This window comes from Lineus longissimus, chromosome 10 (genome assembly GCF_910592395.1).
Source record: "Lineus longissimus chromosome 10, tnLinLong1.2, whole genome shotgun sequence".
In the NCBI taxonomy this organism is placed as follows: domain Eukaryota; kingdom Metazoa; phylum Nemertea; class Pilidiophora; order Heteronemertea; family Lineidae; genus Lineus; species Lineus longissimus.
The window spans coordinates 18,153,598-18,171,527 of record NC_088317.1 but is presented as its reverse complement, the minus strand read 5'-3'; the positions used below and the strand labels follow the sequence as shown (position 1 = coordinate 18,171,527).

At 46.9% G+C, this 17,930-nt stretch overlaps 1 protein-coding gene across 9 annotated transcripts in view; it reads left to right on the top strand.

Annotated features, from left to right (window-relative positions):
* Positions 1-17,930, top strand: part of LOC135494436 (uncharacterized) — a 411,711-nt gene that overhangs the window by 180,363 nt on the left and 213,418 nt on the right. For all 9 annotated transcript variants that reach the window (XM_064782395.1, XM_064782396.1, XM_064782399.1 and 6 more), the window contains exon 3: positions 3,509-3,671. In XM_064782395.1, the coding sequence (XP_064638465.1) occupies positions 3,509-3,671 (163 nt within the window). The remainder of the gene's footprint in view (positions 1-3,508; positions 3,672-17,930) is intronic.

Sequence of the window (17,930 nt, the reverse complement as noted above, 5' to 3'; positions counted from 1 at the left end):
ACTTCACACTGAGCAAAGCTCTGTCTCAAAGCACTTTTCAATGGCTATCTTCAGTCATTAACAAGGTGATCACAGATGCTTTTTGGGATACAAAAGAGCGGCCAGCATCGTCCTTACTCGTAGAGAGCACAACCTGTGAAGGAATTTGAACTACCTTACATAGTATATCTCTTCAACTTTATGAGGAGTAATACCCGTTACATTATTTGGACTCTCCGCCGCTCATCGTGGGCCAGCTTCATTAGCAACCAGTCGGAGAAGTTATCGTTCCTTGTCATGTGACAAAATGGGTATGTGGACATTGGGCGCGTGAACACAGGTGTCTAATGTTACGACTCGCCACGTCTTACACAAACGAGACTTCGGAACGAGCCGAGGTGTTGTAGGATCGTGAAGGAACTGTTTAATGATTCTGGGATCATACTATAATGGGTTCGACATAACTTGGAGAGCAATATGTTTGGGACTCAAGCTGAAAGCTTTTTATAGAAAGTAATGTTTCGTAATTTCTTCTTTAAAGGAGTATAGTAAAAGAAATAATTATAATCACTAATAGCCTTTTTCATCAGTAAATATCGGCTGTGCAAAAACGAGTGAGGCGATTTCTTCAAAGTTTGCATTTGTTTTTTTCTTAAATCCAATTCTTGGACGCAGTATCGCAGGCCACAGCGGTAAAAGTCTTTCATCTGTGGGATGTGTCAGTGATTCGTAATAGGTGACAAAGAAATGTTCGTTGCTGGTGCCTTAATGAGGTATTGGGCAAGTGAAACTTTTAGCCTGTTTCCAACAGTAAATCTTCATCACGCCAGATTGGCTGGTTACTGAGTAACTCAACATCAGGCATGAAGCAACAAAAAATATCAAGCAAAGAGCGATTGAATGTACCAATCCATGTGTGACAAATGCAAGGCTGTGTTTGAGATCTGCCTTTGACTGTTTCTACATAAGTAACTGTCAGAAAGAACTATATTGTATTGTCAGCTCTTAACACACAAAAGTAAAACATCTCTTGTAAGTCGACTGTCCTGATTCATTTATCACTTGTAATGCAGTTTTAATTTAGCAGTGCTGGATCAGAAGTTAGATCCAAATAAACAGTGCGGAGACAAAAATGTGTTGTAATTCTGTTGTAAATTGAATCTGCAGGGTCAAAACCACATGCAATTCAGTTGAATATCAACGCTCAACTCTGTAGAGTCAGAAACCAGTCGTAATTCAACTGTAAATCAACTGTGCGGAGTCAACAATCTGCTGTAATGCAGTTTATGTCAACAGTGCAAAGTCTGAAATCATACTGCTATTCCTCTCATTATCTTCCTATGATTCACATTGAGAAATTTGTTTTTAAAATATCTCTGGTCTGTTTCAATTGTAACCATTAATGACACCACTTATGCTCTCGCAGTGATTATAGATGACAGGGAAATTTATCAATTAGTGTTGGAGTAGTGAATCACTGATGTATAGTGATGTGAGGTTGGGAATACAAGGAAGCAGTTCTTTAAGTGTAAGCATTTGGAGTAGAAGTAATGCTATTTTCCTTTAGAGTGTTGCGTTTCATTTTTTTTATTTGTCTTCTTAGTGTGTGAATTTTGGATGCAATTGGAATAAATAATCATGGGAATACAGTCACTTCTTGGAGGATTGGTGAGGACTTTTCGAAGATTTTGCCGAAGATTCATTGTGGTTTATGGTGTCTTGCTACATGGCAATATTGATTTGATCTCTTCAGCCATTTTGCAATGATGGAAAATGTTGCTGTATAGAGCATAATGTGGCATGCTGCAGGCCTTTACCGCTTTTTGTGCAGCAATGGCATCGTTTCATTTGCCTGCTTTGGGGACATCACTAGCATGATGGCATGAAACTGGCCCATGTGGCTTAAGGAATATGCTGTAAAATGTTTGGTAACAAAATGGTAAGGAAAGAAATAAGAGAGATGCAACGGAGACGACACATTGTTCCTTATATCGTGTGCCATAACTTAATCACTTTTGTTGAGCCACGCTGACAAGGCTATTTTATCTTGATAAAACGCCACTCCAGGTTTGTTTATAAAATATTTTTTTGAATAAATCAGATAACCTGGGGGTTGTTTTGGTATGTGTTTTGTAACATGACATACAGACTATCGAATAGCTGCAACATTATTATTGTAACTATTCTATACTCGTCACTGAGCGAATACGTTCAGTTGTCTTCAACAAACGCTTGACATTTTTACAATTCCCATTCTCCACAGCAGCATCCAAGGCAAACACCAGCCACTGTATCAAATTCACTAGATCCTTTTTACGACTTCCCCCTTGGCTTTTGTTACAAAGTTCATGTGACTTCATGTGGAGCATCATTTTGCATTCCACAGTTAACGCGACATGACTAATTGGCCACATTTATGGATTTTTGGCACCTTTTGTCGGTCCATAGATAACAAAAATTGACTTTTATCGATTCATCTTCATGCACGCATTCTCCTTTTCCCTTTGATTGGGGCTATTATAAAGTTTGCGTGCACTATTGGTTGAGATGAAGCAATTATGTTTCTTGAGAAGAACAGTGATTTTGTTCCTGAACCACCAGCTTACAGGTCTTATCCGGGGAATAGATCGCACTGCTCATAGTTGCCTTTAGAAATATGACGATAGTGTTTTCTTCGGGAGGCATGTCATTAGACTATCCATTACAGCTACCGTGTTGATCATATCTGTTGACAGTTATAACTTTAATTTGATATTAATTGAGTCGACTTCGTGGAGAAACTAATATCAAACTTATTTTTGGAGACACTCTTTGAAATGAGGTTCCAATGAAGCTGTCTCTCCAGCGTAGTGTAATTTTCTGTGTAAAGATGAGTCCTAAGCCCCTGGCAATATGATAAGATCTGATCATCTTTTGTCTCGCATCTTTCAGACAGCAGACAGCATTAACTTTGAGTTGCTGTCTTGAAACTGTGTTCTGATTGTCCAGAGGTTCAGTCGGCTAGTTTCAAAATCTATTGACATGACCATTAATCGAAAAGCCCAAAGAGCACTTTTGGATAGCTCCTTTGGTAAACCTATAGACATGACAATTCATTGGAAAGGTTGACATGACCATACATTAATAAATGCTCTCGAAGAGCACCCTGGCGTTTGAGAGAAAGCTAGAAAGCTTGATGCCACCACTGGCAAATCTGTATGGACATGACCATTCATTTGAAAGGCTAAGATGGGAACTTTATCATGTTGCCATTAGTAAATCTATCGACATCATAACAATTCTTTGCCAAGTTCTAGAAGAGCACTTTCTGATGGTACATTTAGAACACCCATTGATATGACCATTCCTTAGAAAGCTTAAGATTAGAATATCCATTTCCAAGCCAGACAGTTCTGATCTTCTTGTTGTCCTTCTATCCACAGATACGATGCCAACATCTTCTTTCACTCCCGCTGTCTCTCTCTTCTGAATGCGTCAGAATTTTGCTCTAGAAAGTATACTTATTAGTGTTGTCTTTCTTTCGTTTCAGGATTTTGATGAAGCCTCGGATAACAATTCGTATCTCATTCTAGGAATAGTTGGTGCAGTGGTTATTCTGGTTCTTATCTGTGCTCTCATCACTTGGCTAGTGCGAAGGAGGCGGCTGTACCAGGTCAATAAAGCACGCAACAGAACAGAGCCAACAGAAGATGGTAAGTTTCTTTCAATTATCAGTTGGCTGCGAACAGTTTTGAGGAAATTCAGCCCTTGAACAAAAAAATGAGTAAAATAGAACACCTCATTTTGTTTGTTGTAGAAACAACTACTAAAACACAAAAGTAAAGCTTGGCAGTACCAAGAATCAAACCCCACCTTAAATTATGAGGCCGTTACCCTAACTACTAGACCATGACCTTGCTCTATCTTGTCCTTCAATACATCTATAAATGACCACATGTAGCATCAGTTGCAGTTGTGGCTCCTCCTTTCCTTAAAATGAAAGATAGCAATGTATTCTCAATTTGTTCATGAATTCTTAATTTATATAAATACAAGTTGTATCACAACGTGTTGTATTATTTATCAATGAATATGTTAACTTGAGAATTATTGCAGACTATTATTCTCGGCAAGAGTTTTATGATAAGAACAGACTGCATTATTAGATATTCTAAGCTTACTTCAGATGTATGCTTTAGTTTCATCCTGTGTAAAAACCAAACTCGTGTATCATAGTGTGTACTAGCCTCATGAAATTTACATGTAATCTTGGTCAAGTTTGATGAAATGAAAAAATTATGAATATTTAATACAGCAATCGGCTTGGATAAAGGAGTAATAGGCAATTTAGTAAGATTTAAGAAGATGAAACTTTCACCTGGACGTCTAATTTTATGACCAAGAGAATGGCAAATGAATGGTTTTAAGCTCCTTAATTATATCTGAACTTGTAGAATCCTACGAGAAGATTGTAATAGCAATTTTCAATTTGTTTTGGATGGTTTATGACATTCTATTGCTCACTGAGTGAGATTCGTGTGGTGACTGGATGGTTATGAGAGTTGGAGCCGGTAGCAAAAGTTTGGCGTGGAAGACCGTGTTCTGACTACGGATTTCTAAAGCAGAGACATTTTTGTTGCCACAAATCTCTTGCCTATGGGGCATTGCAGCTGCCTGCAACAGGAATCTTACATTGCTGACCGGCGAGAAATATCAATCCCAGCGATGACCCATTTCCCTGCAGACAAGCAATCTTGTTATTACCAACAGCAGCAATAAACGTTGCAGGTCACCACAGCAAGAATGTCTGGTTTGCGGGGCACTCAGCTCAAACCTGATGGCAAACAACCTCACAGCTTCCCATGAAGAACAGTTCCATCTGAACACAACTTGTATTCTCTCATAATATTCTCAAAAAATGTTAAAAGTTTTTGAGAAACAAGTTTTTCAGTGAAGGAACTATTGTTGAAATAATAGTATTTGCATCGAGGAAGCAGAAAAGAGTTCGAGTGCGGTCAGATCGATGATGTGTTGAATGGTAAATCATTTGTTTTTATGTCGTTCATACTCTACCCAGGTCAGACTTTTGCATATGTACTCATATCGGATCTACCCGAGGAATTATTTAACTAATTACATTAGAAAATAACCAGCCAGTTCACAAGGCTACGTCCAGGCGGCGCCCCTGTACAGCCCATCAACCGTGCAAGCCGCCATATTGCCAGTACTTTTTCCTCGGCGCCTTGTATCACAAGCACCGAGTTTCTGCTGCTGTTTGCGTTGATTCCCCCGCGACAGTATTGAGAAGGATCCTCCCCCGGACGTCCGTTTTGGAGCTGCCGATTTCAGGAAGCGGGTGAGACCATTCCTTTACCCATCTTTCTCTGAATTCGTCACTTAGAACGCTTTTTCTTCGCCGTTCTCCCAAAAATTTTTCTCGCTCCAGGCTCCGGTCACGTGACCAAATAAATCCAAGTTTTTCTTATCGTTCACTTTCTTTGTGTGGCCTCTCAAGATGCTGGCTCTGCCGCTCTTGTTAGCGTCCTTCTTGTCCTTATTGGGCTTTCCAGCCCTCTTATTGGGCCTGTTACCCTTCTGGGTATTCAGGTGCCCGGGTGCCGGTGTATCGGGGATTATTAGTCCCCGTCCCGGTTCGTCCCCGGCTCGCCAGTCCGCCCCGTCGGACTCGGCGACTGCGGTTTCGTCCGCTGCCGGGACGCTGCCTTCTGCTTCTCCGGCCCCTCGGCCGTCGAAGAAGCAGAAGCCGACCCGGAGAGGCCCCAGAAAGTCTGGTGCGGCCTCTTCTAAGTCCCCCTCCGCTGTTTCTTCTCAGCGGGGGCGAGGCCCCCGGAGCTCTGGCGCCGTTTCGGCGCCCGACTCCGGGGCTCGGGCCGGGCACCCTCCATTCGGAGGTGTGCCCCCCGGGTTCTCTCCTAGGTTGAGCGCCGGTGACCCCCTCATCGGGGCGCCCCCTAGGGAGATTGGCTCCTCCCCCCTTTCACAGGGGGTCGAAGTGAGCGGGACTCTGGACGCTTTGCGTCCCGATCCCCTGGGCGTGGAGCATACCCCGCTGGAGGCAGACCTCCTGATTCAGGAACTCCTCCGGCTACCGGCCGTGGAGTCCTTAGTCACGTCTAAGCCCCCACCTGGCCGGGTTTCCTCCGCCCTCCCCCGTCGGGACCCCCCTGCTGCGGCATTGGGTCGTCCCCCGTCCTCCTCCGGGTTGGATGTGCCTCCGGCAGTGTCTTCGGTTGTGACTGTCTCGTCAGATCACACCGTCACATCTGACCGCTCTGAGGCGACGGGGCGTATCCCATCGGGTTATGAGGCCTGGCAGGCGGCTCACCCCAATTTCCGTCCCCTTCTGAGGACGTCGACCGCCTCCCCGTGGGTTACTGCAGACTCGGGCGTCACCCCCCCTGTTCTGCCGCCCCCTCTTGTCTCGCACGGAGGTGACCTACCCCTCTGGGGTAGGGGTGCGACAATGGGGCATTACGTCCGTTCTAGAGACCCTAGGGTCTGTCCGGACGTCGGGAGGGTTCGCCCCACGATTTCGCCGGTGCGACCCCGTCCCTCCCTGTCTGGCTCTGCGGGTCTGAGCTCCACCCCCTTTGTGGTGAGTAGCCCCCCGCCATCCCTGCCTGCCCCAGGTATGTCCAGACAGGATCCCCGGCCTATCGCACCGGGCCTTACGGCCCAGCAGCGTCAGGTCCTGCAGAGTTTGGCTGCCCATCTGGAGACCAAAAATCTCTCAGATAGGGCCCCTCAGCAGCAGGCCGGGAGACCAGTGGCCTTTGAGCTGCCCCAAGTCCCCATGGAGGTCGACTATCAATTCGATGAGTCGCAATCTTCCATCGGGCAGGCCCCTCAGGCTGACTGCCCCTCTGGAACAGAGGACCCCACCATTGTGGCTGGGATGCGCGATCTTCGCGCGCTCGTCCGGCAGTTCGTGCCGACCGAGCATTGTCCTCTCCCGCCGGTCAACCCCGCGCTCGGCCGTGCTCCCTTCGATCTTTTCGGGGATGCCGACGAGCCGGACTTGGCTGCCGTGCCGGACCGGGCACTCGATGAGTTGCCCCCCTCCCCTGCCTTGATCAGAGCCTCTCATTGGCTCGATTCAACGCTTAGGGACACGGCGCCGTCCTGCGGGGGCCACCAGCGCTCCCTGGTCTCGACTTTGCCGTCGACTGGACCGGGAGCCTGGACGAAGGCGGGGAAGCGCTTCACGGCCACTTCCCCTCACAGTCCTTCGTATAGGCCAGAATACTATAGAGTATCGCCGTCGGGGACTGACCCGGTCTCACTCATCCCCTTGAGGGATGATGTGCAGCTCGCCGGGTTGGTCGTTCCGAAAGTCCTCACGTCTGCTCCTATGAGGGATGCCAAGAACGATGAGGCCCTGGCCAAGGAGACGCAGTCGGTGTTATCGTACGCCGACTTGACGCTCTGTGCCCTGTCCAGGTCGTTGGCTGCGGACGCCACGGATGAGCAACGCATCCTGGCTATGTCCTTACAGCAGTCACTGCAACATGCCAGTGACTTAGCTGCCAAACAAGCAGCCAACGCGGTGCTGAAGCGCCGGGACCTCCTCATCGAGGGGCTGAGTGTGGTCCGCGCCCAGTTTCTGCGCGGGGCCTTGCGGACCGCCCCTTTGGGCGGTCCCTTCTTATTCCACGATTCGCTGCCTGATACCTTAGGGGCTCAGCGCGAGTCGGATAAGAGTCGTGAGGGGGACCCTCCTCCCCCCAGACAGGCCCCCCGCCCGCGTTCCTCTTCATGGTCCGCGGGCCGGGGACGTCAGCCGGAGTTTAGACGCCCCCGGGGTGCGTCGGCCTCTCGTGGGCCCTCGGCCTCGCAGGGCTCCTCCGGGTCTTTTCGTCCCCGAGGGCAGACAGAAGCTGCGGCTCCAGCCCGCCCCTCCAATAAGCGCCACCGCTCCTCAGGTCAGGGCGGAGGTGGCGGGCAGCCCAAGCGCCCCTTCCGGCCACAACAGCGGAAGGGTCGCGGGGGCAGGCGTCGGTGACTTGTCACCTTCTCCTCGGGCGCTAATAGGCGACACTCCCTCGGACTCTGTCGTTGGGGGCCGACTGCGCCATTTCGCAGCCTTTTGGGTCGGATGGTGTCAAAAAGGCTCCCCAGTCCCGGACATGCTCCGGCACGGGGTTCGCCTCGATTTTGCCCATCCTCCCCCAACGACATCGACTCCCCACCCGGTATTACCCCCCGTGGACCCGGCCAGGGCCGAAGCCCTTCGGTCCGAGGTCAACTCCCTCCTCCAGAAGGAGGCTGTCACGGTGGTGGAAGACCACTCCTCCCCGGGCTTTTACAGCCACATCTTCTTGGTTCCGAAGAAGTCGGGAAAATGGAGATTGGTCATAGACCTGTCCAGCCTGAACCGGTTCCTCAGGGTACCCAGTTTCAGGATGGAAACAACAAGGTCAGTGGCAACAGCGGTGCAGCCCGACGATTGGGCCGTCTCCATGGACTTGCAGGATGCGTATTTTCACATCCCAGTCCATCCAGACTTTCAACATTTCCTTCGCTTTTACTTCGAAGGCAAAATTTATCAGTTTCAGGCCTTGCCTTTCGGCCTGGCTTCCGCTCCGCTTATTTTCACAACCGTCGTCAGGGCGTTCGCCGCCCCGTTTCACGCTTTGGGCTTCAAGCTCCATTGCTACTTAGACGACTGGCTGCTGCGTTGCCAATCCCGTCCCCGTCTTCTCAAGCAGACTCGGTTCTTGCTCAAGACGGCGACCCAGGCCGGGTGGATAACAAACTTAGAAAAATCCGAGCTAGACCCGTCTCAGGATTTTGTCTTCGTGGGAGTACGTTTCCGTACCAGAGAGGGCCTCATGTCCCCACCTCAGGACCGGGTCACCAAGATCCGGTCTCTGATTCGGGCTTTCCGTCGTCGAGACAGCGCCACAGCCAGACAGTTCCTGTCCCTGCTGGGCCTGCTCAATTCGGCGGCGGACCAGGTTCCTCTCGGTCGCCTGTATATGCGCCCCCTCCAGCTCCTCCTACTCTCGAGTTGGCGCCCCTTCTCGGACCCACTCGATCGAGCAGTAGCACTCCCTTCCATGCTACTGGAGGACGTTTGGAGGTTCTGGGGGACGGGGACGGAGCTCCTCCGCGGGGTGCAGCTCCGTCCGTTACCCCCCCAGATGTCCCTCTTCACGGACGCCTCCCTCTTCGGATGGGGGGCTCACCTGAACGAGGGCGACCTGACCACCAAGGGCACGTGGTCAGGGGAGGAGTCTCGCCTTTCGATCAATATTCTCGAAATGCAGGCTGTCATCCTAGCCGTGAAGGCCTTTTCGTCCCGGTTACGGGGTCACAGGGTATCTCTGTTCTCCGACAACTCGACTGTCGTCGCCTATATTCGGAGACAAGGGGGAACGAGGTCCGACACTCTGTGTCGTCTGACATGGGACCTCCTACAATTTTGTCGTCGGCTGGACATCCAGCTCTTCCCCCGTCACATCCCCGGCAAGAGGAACATCCTGGCGGATGCTCTCTCCAGAGCCGATCGCTTAGTCCAGACCGAGTGGACCCTCCATCAGGAGATTGTGTCCCGGCTGGCCGGGATGTGGGATGCGCCGATTGTGGACCTTTTCGCCACTCGCCTCAACAAGAGATTCACCCTGTATTACTCCCCTCTCCCGGACGACGAGGCCTTGGGAGTAGACAGCCTGTCGGCCTCCTGGGACGGCCTCAATGCTTATGCATTCCCGCCAACCCCTCTGTTGCTGCCGGTTCTGAACAAAGTGGCCTCATCGCGCGTCAGGCTTTGCCTGATCGCCCCTTGTTGGCCGAACCAAGCTTGGTTCCCGGTGTTGCTGGAGCTCCTGACGGACCACCCCCGCAGATTGCCGGAGTGGGACCGCCTGCTATATCACCCGATAGGCCGGGTCTACCATCAGGACCCTTCTTTCTACAGGCTTCACGCCTGGAGACTATCGGGCATTTCCTCCGAGAGAGAGGCTTTTCGGAGGACGTTATCCGAAAAGTCGCTCAGCCTCAGAGACAGTCTACCCTTACATCATACGACAGTAAGTGGCTCGTCTTTCGAGACTGGTGCGGAGAGCACGGAGTTTCTCCGATCGCTCCCACTCTTCCCAACTTCCTCGATTTCCTAAACTTTTTGTTTACGGTTCGGAAGTTTTCGGTCCAGGGGGTTAAGGGCTATCGCTCTGCCATTGCCGTCACCCTTAGACTGACAGGCTCCTGGCAACCGGCTTGGGATGACGCCTTGTCATCGTTGCTTCGCAACATGTCTCTGGAGCGTCCCCGCTCCTTACATTGCGTCCCCAAGTGGGATCTCTCGGTGGTGTTACGGGCTCTTATGAGATTTCCATTCGAGCCCTTGCACCTAGCAGATAGGAAGCATCTTACCTTTAAGACCGTCTTCTTGGTGGCCTTAGCTACGGCCCAGAGACGGTCCGAGCTCCATGCCCTAGCTTTTGACAAGCTAGCCTTCAATGAGAGGGGCGCGGTCCTAGAATTTGTCCCAGGCTTTATTGCGAAGAACCAGGCGCCTTCCACCTCCAGGCGCCCGGTTCTTATTCCATCCCTTTCCAGGGTGGTCTCTCGAGACCTCCCGGATAGAACTCTCTGCCCCGTCCGGGCCTTGAGGTTCTATGTCGATAAGACCAAAGACCCTGCCGTCCGTCTCGGCAGAAAGCGTCTTTTTCTGTCTTATCGCGAGGGATTCACACGGGAGATTGCGCCCGCCACGGTCGCCAGATGGTTGGTGGCCACCATCCGGCAGGCCTACTCCATGACTCTTCAGTCTCCGGAGCTTCGCCGCCTGGGTTCCGTGACGGCCCACGAGATTCGTGCCATCTCGACTTCATGGGCCGAATATAGGGGAGTCGCCTTGAACGAGGTCTTGGAGGCGGCGACGTGGAGTTCTCACTCCACTTTCTCCCAACATTATATGCGCGATTGTTCCGTGATGACTGACGGTATGCTGTCTCTCGGTCCAATCGTCGCTGCTCAGCACGTAGTCTAGGTTCTCCCTGCCTAGCCTACCCGCCGGACTCCTCACTCCGGATTCTCCGTCCTTCCCTCTAAAGATGGGGGGGAGGTGCGGACATTCATGCCGGGACGTGGTTCCCCTGTGCATGTGCCCCGTCCGGATGTCTTAGGTTGAGCCGCCTAGACTTTGTGGGTTGTCCCCGCACGCAGAGGGTGGTTACCCTCTTAAGTCCACACATTCTTTTGGCGAGGTGTGTGCTGAGCAAGTACCATGCGATGTGCTACCTTACTCTAGGGGGTAGTTGATAACCTTAAGGCCTTTCCATTATTCTTTTATATGGTGGCCTGACCGTTGAGCCATGAGCATCCCCATTTCTCTTTGGTCTGGTTATCCCGGTCTCACCCGTTGGGTTCTGCTATGCGGCTTGGAGACAGTTCACGTCGCTACATGGTAAGTCACGTTTACCCACCTTCCTTAGGTTGTTGGTATTCGATGCAAAAGTCTGACCTGGGTAGAGTATGAACGACATAAAATTCCCATTTCCTGTGGAAATGTGATTTTATTAGTTCATACCTACCCAGGTCAGACTGCCCACCCGTCCGTCCCCACAGCAACGGGACTTACTTGAGTTGCTTGAGTAAAAAGTACTGGCAATATGGCGGCTTGCACGGTTGATGGGCTGTACAGGGGCGCCGCCTGGACGTAGCCTTGTGAACTGGCTGGTTATTTTCTAATGTAATTAGTTAAATAATTCCTCGGGTAGATCCGATATGAGTACATATGCAAAAGTCTGACCTGGGTAGGTATGAACTAATAAAATCACATTTCCACAGGAAATGGGAAATTCATGAACTGACCAAGTTTGCCTATTGTACCCAATTCTCATGCAGTTGTCTGGCACGATTCTGTTGAAATGGTCCTCCCAGGAACCAGTTGCCAGCTTGTGGTTTCCCATGCTGCTGTAATGAGCTGTTTGGATGAATGGAGCGTTCTAGAACTGGTGATAAAAGATGGTAAATGGCGCCTGGCATGTCAGAGGCAAAAACTACAGATATCTGTCTCTTTTTGTTGTGTTTCTGAACTAGTTTTTTTTTAAAGTAAAAATTTGATTGCCGATGATATAGTGAACTGTTTTCGACGGCCAATATTTTTCCGCTACAAATTCAGTTCGATGGTTGCAACACAAGTGGAACTGATTGCTCAAAGCTTATTCATCTGACATTATTTTTAAATGCAAAAATCATTCAAGATGTTTGTCCTTGATTGATGACATCAGACACTCAGCTGATGTACGATCTGATGGAAAATGCTTGACGTTATGTCAAAGGAGCTCCTTACATTATCAAAGTAGTCCATTGCTTATGGGTTTGGACTCCTTTCCAGCTAATGATGATGAAATTCACTGTATTTGTTGTACCAGCAGCTTATTATATAGTACCTTTATGGTAGTGGGCTGGGTTGGTAAAAACCAACTGAGTCGTTAGATAAACTGAAAGTGATAATGTCAACATAGCCAATGCGGTCGCCATAAAGTTTGTGCTTTTGCAAAAACCAAGGCTCTGTTGCCTTCTTTTCTTACACAAACTGCAGTCCCCACTGCCACGACTGCAGCCTAACCATCAGCTTCACTACAAATCTGAACACGGTCAGCGACAAACTGGTTCAAATGTCAAGGGTTGACTCTGGAAGCCATATATGCATATACCAGGCATAAAGCCAATTTATGACGGTGGATAACCACCGGTGTTGTGATTGCCATCGGCAGGGCATTCTGATGGCGATATCATCAGGTTGCTGATTATGAGGTGTGCATGGCGTAATTTCGGGGACAATGGGTAATTTTCTCGAGATGATGTGAGGTCATTTTGACCCCAGCGGCTCCTGAGGTATGATAATGGGGAACTAACAAATCCTCTGCCCTGATGCTGGTATTCGCACATATGAATCAAGCCTTCCTGGTATCTTTAACCAGTATTTTCATTGGGCATGTCAGATGTTGATAGTGTCAGGCCGCAATCTGGAAATTGTCATTTGGTTACTTGTACTTAAAGTTACTATGCTATGATTATCAGAGCCAGTGACTTTGGGTTTTTGAGTCGGACTTAATATCCATTAAACCACCTGCTAAAATTAGTAATAATTCTCCTCGACCTTTCCCAACCTATTGCTTTGTAACTTCCTTGACACTTTTTCATCCCTAAAATGATGAGATGATATCTTCCGGGTGGCTCTTCTCAATTGAAAACAAGACTACCCACTCACCCCATTTGCATCTGTGATGGACGATAAGGGCTATTAGCAAAGCGACCTTATACAGAAGGAGATAATTTAAATTTCTTTTGATGTTATCATCAGTTTGCCCCTAGAGGGCGCTAGGTATATGAACACGCAGATGTGAAGTTGATTAAAGGTATCCCCTGTAGGATATGGAAAATAAGTGGCCTGTTGGTTGTCAAGATTGAAAGTGTGGGTCATTAGCTGAGCAGGTAGCCCGTGGCGTCTGTGAATTGAATCTTTAGCTTGTTGCTTGTTTCGAAGCTAGACACTGCGCTGGTCTGAAGTAACGTCCTTTACTGTGCAACATTACATTTTAAAACATTTCTGCATACTCTACTGCATAGAGTTGCTGCGGTTCAAATTAGCATGGCAGATTTTTGGCTGATATCTGCTTCGGAAATGACTGCAGAATGTTGTCGCTTGAACAAATGTTACTTGAGACCACTACTCTGTCATTGTAGATACAACATCAACAACATCATCCGCTCTTTTGGTAAATTAGCAACTCCACCATTTTCTTCATATTATCTTATTGAACTAGAACCACTCTACACAGACTTTCAGAAGCCGGCGTGTCCTTCAAGCAAAGGGCACTGCTATATGGGGTATCTCAGTTTCGTTAACAATAACACTTTGTCTCATTTAGAAAATAAGCTATGTTACCAATAGCGTGATGATATTTCTTGAGCCATGCACAGAATGTCACGAACAGAGGTCTGTGCCACAAAAAGGATGCCTTGCCCATTGACCATAGCTAACATGCATCCCTATTCAGAGTCTCTCTCATCAATAGCCCATTCATTAGGCGGCTTAGCTGGTCATTAGCTCTCAAGCTAACATAGTTAGCTAAGATACATTCACCAGGAAGGACTAAAGGGTTTGGCAGAAAAGTGCAAATTCACTTCTAGCAGACTGTGTGATGTAGTGGATTTAGAACCTAAGATCTAAACACTAGTAGAGCAGCTCTCTGAAAATTGCCCGATAACTTCTATGGTATGAGGCATGCAAAGTAACTTCATTATCGTAGGCTTTGAAGTCGATTTCTACTGAGGTGCTCAAAAGGTTGATGAAGAAGCTTCAGAAGTCAATATGTCTCTTCAGTGTTGCCATTGTGACCCTTGTCTAAACCCTTTGAGGTAGTGTTGAGAAGGCCAGTTCCATAGCAAAGCTGTCGATTTAGTAACAATGTCATGTATTGCCTTTGGTACAGGTTATCAATACTAAAATCCGATTGGTAATACATGCGTGCCATTGTGAATGTTGTCATCAATGTTATTTGCCTGTCTTGTGCAGTCTTCAAAATGAAATGAAAACTACCAAACGCCAATCCAGACAATGTACGCTTGAAAGGGAGTAAAAAATTGTGCATTACCTCTGACAAGATGTAAACAATACCAAGGAACGCACCAAACTTGCCAGAACACATTCTATACTATTTCCATTCTTCATGGTGTTTGTGCTGGGGCCACCGATGTTCCTTAGCCTAATTAGCTAATGATTGAAGGTAATGAGTCTTACGAGCATATGTTGAGTCGCGTTCATTTACAGGCATATTGATGTTTTATGAGCTTCTAATGGACTATAGTATTGTAACTTTCTCACCGATACACTAGAGATATCGAGCCCATGTCAATTTAATCCGCAAAATGCCTCAGAAGTAATATATAACTGACAGGAGAACCTGTCTATAAAGGACACCCTTGAGACATAAATGATGTCTCAATAGAGTAGTGTCCTGATTACAAAGGTCAAATTAAGTTGAAATGACCACCTTGGCACCAGAAAGCAGTTTCGTGCTAACAGCTAGGTGTCTGCTAAGGGAGCTTCTACTTGTGAAACCATGAACAGGAGGTAAATGTCCTTTGATATTTAAGCAACGCATGTGAAACTTCGTTAGATTTCAAATGTCGCCTGTGAAGCTTTTTTATTTTGTTACCCGAATACAAACGTGTGGGTGAAATAAGCTACACAAGATGAATGCTGGCATTACGCTATACGCACCGACTTTGAAACACAATAATTGTGCCATGTTTTGCGGATTCTTATTTGTTAGATGCTGTAATAAAGTCACTCCTGTATTTGATGTTCGGGTGGAATGACATGTAGCCGGGCTTTTGTGAATAAAAACGTTAGCTGCGGAGTTGAATAATTTGTGTTTAGAAGGTGTAGTCATTGCTGCAGGTTTATCTAATTCTGTAATTGGCGTCATTTTATGATTCTGATGTGGTGCTTTTATGACGAGATACGGGGTAATTGGCATGTTTTTGAGGTACACAGGTTCTTGTAAAAAAAGGGAACTGGTTTGGATTTATGCGCTGGCATTTATATCAGAAATGGGTAAGCCCAGCCCTAGGAATCCTAAAACTCTGACCTCAATGTCTGTTTTTGATAATTTCTCAAAAAGTCTCGGCAGAAATGTACTCTCCATCTGGTTGCAGCGGGCAGATTGGGTTAATTAAGGTCCCTTAGTGCACCAATAGATAGTATTTTAATAGAAAATATCGATTTCTTACCAATGAAGTCATCACAAATGGGAAACATCTTCATTCAATAGCATAATCAATTGAACTTCCGTGAATAGCGTAATATTAAATCATTCTCCTCACAAAGGTTCACTTGATGAAAAAGTGATTATTACCACAACAATTTTCCTCGTCATCTGTCCATACAGCTCGTTAATTAACCTGCTCTGGACCTTTTGTCTCGATTAATGTGCCTTCTTATCTCAGATAATTCACAGTGTATTTACCGTGAGTGTTAACTCATATGACTGGACGGCAATTATCGTTCATTCATTGAGGTTTCGAGATCTTAGGATGTGCTATTCAGGGCCACACAATGGCGTATTGTGGCCGGAGAAAAACGGATGCGACTCATTGTGCAGTTATTGGGTTCATGGAATACGGTTCATTCTTCTCTCAGGTCTTGGATGTGGTTTTCTAGTGATGAGGCTTTGAGAAAGATGAGTCTGGGCAGCCATCTATTTCAAAGAAGCATCTGATTCAATGACGAAATTGACAGGTTGACTAAGCTGGCTTTTTATAGAAGACGATTACATCCTTGCCTAATGGCAACTCTAGAGGTGTTGAAGACATGCATGGGAGTAAATGAATGCTATTTAATGACACACTGCTCCCAATATCTACATATAGGAGTTTGCATTTGCTTAAATTGTCCTTTTAACTAGTGAACTAGAGCTTGGTACTGATAAGTAAACTAGATGATATTATGAAGGGGCTTCGGTATATCAAAACTACCGTCAGTATGCTGCCGGCCAAGCTAGACACATAACCAACGATGTGTCATTGACCATATCTGTGTGGCCTTGTGACTAAACATTTTAGTTGAGGGGAACACCCAACACCGTAATGTATTCCCCAAATAACTGAATAAGCTTGTTTTCCTTATCTCTCTTTCATGCGACATTCAATATAATTATTTGGCCTTGTGACTTAACGTGCCTTCCATGAGTAAGCTGCGATCCAACGCTACCCCAATCTATCCTCATCAATATTGATGATTGTGTAAAACGATACCCTCCACCACAAGATCTAAACGATAAATAGAAAAACAATAGCGAGTGGTTAATCAATTATTTAAATGCCATCATCACAAACAATCAGCTTTTGTCTCTCATCCCGCAATCTCGGCGGCATGCAATTTTGCATAATCACTTTGGGGATTAGATTTCATCCGGTTTTGAGTTGTTGTGGTAGAGAATGACGTTTTCTGGCATCCTTGAAACTGCACACTTGAAGATAGTTAACGCGAAATGCTGCCATTTTTTAGCTGGGTGTTATGCTGAGCGATGGTTCAAATTGCAGGGGCGACTGGCATCTCGGCAATACAGTACTGTGGTGAAAAGACCTGTCAGATTGCATCTTCGTATTTCGGTATAACAACTATTGAATGTCTGTCTTGCTTCAGCAGAATACCTTAGCAGTGAATATGGAGTCGAAAAGCGCACTGGGCTATTGTCTTTGCTGCGTAATAGCTTATCAGGCCGGACACATCCCATGTTCTGTAGCATTAACATAGACTGCATTGGATGCTGTCCCATCGCAGGTTAACTTCTAAGTTATACCCACTTATCCTCATGGGTCGAGGGAGGATTAAGTGTCGTGCTAAAAGGCACACATAAGAAAAAGTGGTGATTCTTAGAGATTGAGCCCACGACCTCCTGATTCTTGACTCTCTCCTTGATAGTACTCATCACCCTGATCATGCAGTCATTCCAACAGGTATCTGGAGTCAAGGTAATGAGCTGTCTGCATTCTAGTTGCCCGCAACGAATTTGACATGTGAGCTCAATTTATGCAAAATGTCACCAACAGAAAAGATTTAACAGTCATTAAGATTTTTGAAAAGATTCTAACATTTGCCATTTTAGCTAAACATGCAGCTTTGGGATTAAAGATGGCATTCTCGTTGGTAGTTCGTTATCCCTGATTGATAGGAGCATGTTGTGCTGAAATTGGACATCCCACTTTAAAAGGCAGGGAAGGATCTGTTCTAATATTGTTGTGGTGATCTACAAACCTTAAATCTCTGCTATTATGTGTCGCCCAAACAACATTTGCAGACGTTCGTCACAAAATGATCTTTGAGAGGTTGCCAAATGAAATTAAACTTCATGTTTAGTGGAAAATATAAATGAATTATATATGTCTTTGAGAAGTGATGTGAAAATTATCGCTTAAAATTGGTTGTGAAT